The 6,150-nt window shown below is 42.3% G+C and overlaps 1 protein-coding gene across 1 annotated transcript; it reads right to left on the bottom strand.

The window, feature by feature from the left end:
* Positions 1-1,132: 1,132 nt before the first annotated feature.
* LOC109195702 (uncharacterized) lies at positions 1,133-3,838 on the bottom strand. The gene is made up of 2 exons (XM_019348358.2): positions 2,855-3,838; positions 1,133-2,624 (listed from the first exon to the last, which is right to left on the bottom strand). The coding sequence occupies exons 1-2, from the start codon at positions 2,863-2,865 to the stop codon at positions 1,718-1,720; spliced, it is 918 nt and encodes a 305-aa protein (XP_019203903.1). The 5' UTR covers positions 2,866-3,838; the 3' UTR covers positions 1,133-1,717.
* Between the last annotated feature and the right edge of the window lie 2,312 nt (positions 3,839-6,150).

The following is a 6,150-nucleotide window of genomic DNA, read 5'->3' as shown; positions in this document are numbered from 1 at the left end:
AATGGGTAGTTACCATGAGCCCAATCTAAAATCTTTTATCAGAATTAATTCAAAACAATCTTGGTTTACACACAGACACACACATGGAGGTAATAACATTAATGAAGTCCAAATGAAACAATATTACAGACCAAGCACATATTCCCATAGCAACAGACACAATATTAGGTTTGACCAGTGGAGCGCACTGTGGCTCCCTCTGCTGGTAATAATGTAGTGGAGTGACCTACTTCATGATGAATTCACACTGCACTGTCAGTGAGTGTTTGCATTACTTTCCTGTGCTATGCAGCATATTCTGTTCTGAGCTGGCCCACATGGGTTTAATAATACCAAGAAAATATCAGCTGATAAGAACTGAACAACAACCGGATTGACAAGTGTGATATTTGTTATCACTGGATGGACTAAGCTGCACAACAGCAGCACGGCTGCATTAACACTCACAGCTCAGGTGCAAATGTTTCACTTTTGCTTTCTCCAACTGGAACATTTGCATATGAGAAACAATATTCATCATGGCAGATCATTTCCTGACAGTGGAAGCTCAAACATCTGGTTTGTAAATACCTGACAGTAAAATCATCATTTTCAAAAACAGAATTTCAACATGAGCAGTGTTACGAAATCAGTTTTACCCCAGTTCTTTTATTCGTCAAGGGATCCAGAAATGGCACCGGAACTCAGTAGTTATTTTAAAAAAATCTTTATTCATCTTCATTTAAGCATGCACTTCTAGAAGGGAAGACGAGGCCGGTGTCCCTCTGAAACAATCTTCACCCCTTTGTTAGTTCCAGGCAGCTTTATAGAGGCGACCCCATCATAAATCCCCCATGGTGTGCTGCAAACTCTGTGTCTGTGTCTATGTACACGAGCACGTGAGTGCCTGTGTGTGCGCGTACCCGCGTGTCTATGTGAGTGCTCGTGAGTGACTGTGTGTGCATACCTGGTATGTGCGTGCACGTGAGTGAGTGTGCATATAGGTGTGGGAGTATATCAGTTAAAACACCGTGGGTATGTGTCTCTTCCTAGGGGCCATAAATACCATCTCCCCTCCAGACCACAGTTATCCAGTTACAAATCTACTTCTAAGCTCATGACACAATCAGGCCTTTGTTTATATCCAGGGCAGTGTCAGTGTCTCTACCATAATTCTACATTCTATCTTAACACATTTCTAAACTCTAAAGCAAACTAAACATTCCTACATGTCTAAACTCTAAAATAAGCTAAACATTTCTACAAATCCCCCTTTTTATCTGCCCTATGGCAGATAAAACTACACTAAATCTTTCACCATAATGTTTTCATACTGTGACTCCCCATTTCCCAAAAGTGGTCTCCTGATGTTGGACTTTGTATCAGATTCTCCCACAGCACGATTGATGAGTCTTTACGAACAAAGCTCTGATACAAGGCACACAACGACACCCACACGTCACTAATATTGCAGTAAAAACAGACAAAGAAACCATAATTGACATAATGAAACCTTTCCATTGCCCAAAGACAGAGGTCATCCACGCTTCCAGCAGGTTATCCACTCCCGAATGCTCATACATCGTGGTGGACAACGTCTTTAGGCCTTCCAGAGTTCGAGTCACAGAGCTGTCTGGAGCTGTGTTATTTAAAATAAAAGTACACTATATATCCCCAAACATCGGGAAATATGGGAAGCTTTTCAAATCCTCCAGCAATTTGGTCCGCTAACTTAAATTCATTTAGGCACACCCCTAGGAACCCCAATAGCATCTCTGTATGTTGGTGATCCTATTGTAAGGTCAAACGATCCTGGTGACTGTTTGGCCAACACATGTCGTCTGCGCGTGGCTGTCAGTTGAGCAGTGCCGGGCTTAGCCAGCCGCACCCCCTTTTCTCCTACTAAAACGAGTGGTGCACCTATACGTACCATGGCACAGAGACCAAAAGTCCCACTAGAAATTCTAACATACAGTCTGTACCCACCATAATAATAATACAAACCAACACGTGCCCACAGGCCTATTTCGGTGCCGGTGTCTTTTGATACCTTGCCTCTGGCCAGGTACGTCACAGTGCACCAATCGGCGATAATCTCCCCAGCCTCATGCTCATGTCTGTCAGGGAAAGATACAGTAAAGTTAAAACATGTGTAGTTGGGTCTTCTCAGTGTGAAAAGACCAAGTACAGTATCATTACCTATTGGTAAAAACAAACCTGCTAACCTAGTACAATTACCTTCAGAAGCCGCTTCTCTGGTGAGTCTGAGCATGCACTCAAATCCCCACTGGTCTTCGGGATATAGAGGAGCTGGTTTTGTGAAAAGATGTGGGCGGGCAGCTGCGCACGCCACACAATCTGAAACATTTTGTTCTCTAGCATTTTGGATGAGCCAGTCTGGCCACAGATTGGTTTCACGATAGCCAGTGGCCATTGAAATGAACTGTTTAGGTTCGAGTCTCGTATAATCTACCTCAAGTATTTGTGGGCCCGATTCTGAAAGTGACAATGGTGGGGGAGGTGTTAATACAATTATTTCAGCCACATCAGGTGCAAAATCTCTAAAATTAATTTTAACCAGACCGTATGGGTCCTTCCCTGAGACGTCTACTCCTATGAATAAGTACACCACGGATCGAGCGGGCCACACAGTGTCATGCCAACGATTCAGTGAGAGGGTCAACGGGTTCTGCCCAGCTGAGAAGTCCCACTAAAACCCAAGCTTCTGCCACGCGGTGTCCTTGTACGGGCGCCACGTGCCAGAATACTCCACTATGGTAGACCAGTACTCACACGGGCCCTTCCAATAAGTGTGATAGGGGTAGCCAAGCTTCTAATTATTACACTCTATATCTACCATTGGATTGTAACCTACCCAGACATCATATCCCCGCCATGAACTGTTTAAACCTTTACTTTTAATGACAGCACAAAGATCAAATGTATACGAAGCTGTGGACCCTTTAACGTGGTCCAACTCTATACCGCCATAATAATCAAAACACTCATCTGATTTACCTGTTTCCCTACGTTTGGTTCGCTTCGCCGTGGCCTGTGATGGTGGAGTCGCCGGAATGGATTCGGGTCTGTCTCTGGGCAATTCACTTATAAGAAAAATCACAGTTACAATAACAACAGTTATCACACCTAACACTACCGTTTCTCTCCAGTTTCCCCTTAACCAGCCTAGACAAGTTGACATGATATAAATTTAGATGAAAGGCTCGTCTGTTTACATCTTTTCCCATGCAGAAGGCTTCTCTGCAGAGCATCAAATCATTTGTGCTGTTCACAGAATCACAATTCCATCGCTGGACTTCCTCTGCGCTGTCACTTTTGGAGCTTGGCACGCTCTCTCCATCCCTCGATTCTGACGTTCCAACGCTGCTGAAGATTTTAAGGCAGAGCACGTCGTACACCTTAGTTGTCTTCCTCAACGTCAACGTTCTTTCATTTCATTTAAAATTTTGCTGTGCAGAGTCTCCTCATGACGATCTCCTGCGCGATGTCTGCTGTGCTGAAGGTGATCTCTGATCCTCCTGAAGACTCTCTCCTGGCCTCAGCTCCCATCTTGTAGACGATCTCCTCAGTCACTCCTTCTCGTCATGGCACCTCACGACATCTACAGATTTAAAAATAACACTCCTCTCCCCACATGGCTTCCGCCATGTGTCAACTTCCCAATGAGACATAGAATGTTGCACAGTCTCCCTAAAACAATCTCCAGGGTTTCCCACTTGGAGCAGCCATACTCCAACCTGTAACCCTGTGTAAAAACATCAGTCAGCAAGTAAATGTTTAGCTTGTCCAACTCCCAGCTCCACCTGGAGCCTGTATCCTGGAAGACAAATCTGTTAAATCAAACTTCACATTTTCAACCGACTATAGATCATAAGAATAATAAAGTATTCAGCATAAAAGACAAGCATCATGTGCAGGTTTTCTCAAATCATTAAATCACTATTATTGCCATAATTTGTCCCAAATCATGAATCATCCCAATTTATTCCACAATTTAATCGGTGACTTTCCTTAAGCAATGTCACTCCACTCATTTTATCACTATGAGCTCAGTAGTGGCCAGCTAATGAGCCCATATTCAACTATTCCATAAACACTGCATCTCTTATTTGTTTTCTCATGTCACTTGTCTGTTTTCTGCTGAATCCTCTACATGCACTCTTAGAAAAACAAACATTAACAACACACATGGACAATCCTGGTGGTCAGGCGCAGGTCGACAGGTTCCAGAGGTGCTGTAAAAGGTCATAAAGTTAAGCCTGCTGTAAAAGGAGTGACACTGGTTTCAACACAGGATGTGTCTTACATTTTATTCACATCGTAAAAGTAACCTTCACATTCTCCCAACATCACAGTGTAACAGCATCACCAACTCATAACCTGTAAACATAGTTTTCTTCCCACATAAACCCAGCAATCCTGTAGTAGAAAGAACATTAACCATTAGTGTGTCCTGCTGTAACTCACATAATCAAACACATGATTAACTCTCTGCTGTAGAAAAGAAATGTAAATGTTAACGCTGCGCACAAGCCCATGAATAACACACCCCTGATAGATTGACAAACACAGAAAGTGGCATTTAAAAGGTTAAATCGTCACGCAACCTAGGATGCTGCTGTCATCTTCCTGCTCCTGTAAAAAGAAACACACATAAATTCATCCACCCTTTTGTCCTGTCTAGGTGGAGGTTAACCTTGAGTAGTGGTCAAGTCTTGTCAGCTATTGTCAGCTTTTACCAGTCAGGCAGTTTTTTCTCTTTCACTCAGTCATTCATTCATTCATTCTTTGCTGATAGTGGAAATTATCGTCGCATTTTCATTTCCACCCACAGCAAAATGACGTCATTTCAAAAAAGAAAAGAAGAACTTTTAGATCGGATTATCTCGCTGAATCCTTTTTGGGCAGGGACTCTCATTTTCTAATTGTCCCAAATAAGCGGCTTTCTCCAGAGCCCATTGTAATTTTTGGAGAAACTCACTTGCAACAGTTTTCTCGACATGTTGTATAGTGCTTTTAATTCCCGTCGTGCAGATCTGCTTAAAGAAAAGAAATTCACAAACACAAGTCAGTGCACTTGTTCAAAACAAAAAATAAAATAAAAATAACAGATCAAAATGAAAAACAAAATTAAATAAAAATACAGAAGCCCGGTCTTAGGACTCGTCCCAGAATATTATTTTTCTAATGGGTGAAAACACACCAAATCTAAAACTTGGTGCCATGGTACAACCTTCCCCATACATTAGAAACAAAAACAAAACAAAAACAAACCAAAAAACAAAAAATCTGCTAGTTTTATTCATTTAAACTCTGGCTGCAAGATTCTGTTCACCCCTGTTATCATGTAACCCAAAATAATACTAATTCAGTCATCTATGTATCACTTCTCAACCCACTCAATAAACCAGACAGGATGATGGTAACAGTATTTCCTACTTAAAATTGTGTTTGATTCTAATGAGCATCATTGCGTGTGTGTGTGTGTTAGTCGGGTTAATACATTTTCTATTTCTGTGGGTTCTTTATGTACCTTCCCCCTTTTTTCTGAAACAAAACTCCGTTCACTCCAAATTTTGTTTCAGAAACATCTAAATGAAAACCTCTGTCATAGTCAGGCACAGCTAAACCCCAAATGCTTGCAGGTTACCATCGGCAACCACGCTGTGTGTTATTAACCCCTTCTACAAATATCCTCTGTTGATGTGTAACACTTTATGTATGATTTTGTATTCTCTGTAGTGCATATCACGTGCATGTGTGGTGTTGTCTTTCCATTTTCTCTAACAGTACTCTCGCATACCTCAGTGCTTGTCTTCCTCCCCCTTTTGTGGTGGTCTGGACACTTTGTCAATCCTCCACTTCAAGGCAGTCGTTTGTCTCCCCAGATTCCTTAACCCAATTTGATTCCCCACAGTAAAACAGCATTCCTCTGTCCTCACCTGCTCCTTTCTCTCCATTCTCCTCTCCCACTTTGCCGTCCAATCACAGTCAGTTCTCTTCAGCTTTGTCCCATGTATGCTCCCACTGTCTCTTTCATTGCCATCTTGCTCCAAACATGGCAAGTGTCAAACTCCAACAATCTTCTCAAAGGTCCTTCACACACAGTGAAGTTGCAGCTTGCTGGAAACGCATCTCCATTCATCCAAT

Source organism: Oreochromis niloticus, linkage group LG18, assembly GCF_001858045.2.
Source record: "Oreochromis niloticus isolate F11D_XX linkage group LG18, O_niloticus_UMD_NMBU, whole genome shotgun sequence".
In the NCBI taxonomy this organism is placed as follows: domain Eukaryota; kingdom Metazoa; phylum Chordata; class Actinopteri; order Cichliformes; family Cichlidae; genus Oreochromis; species Oreochromis niloticus.
This window is presented reverse-complemented; position numbering and strand designations above follow the sequence as displayed.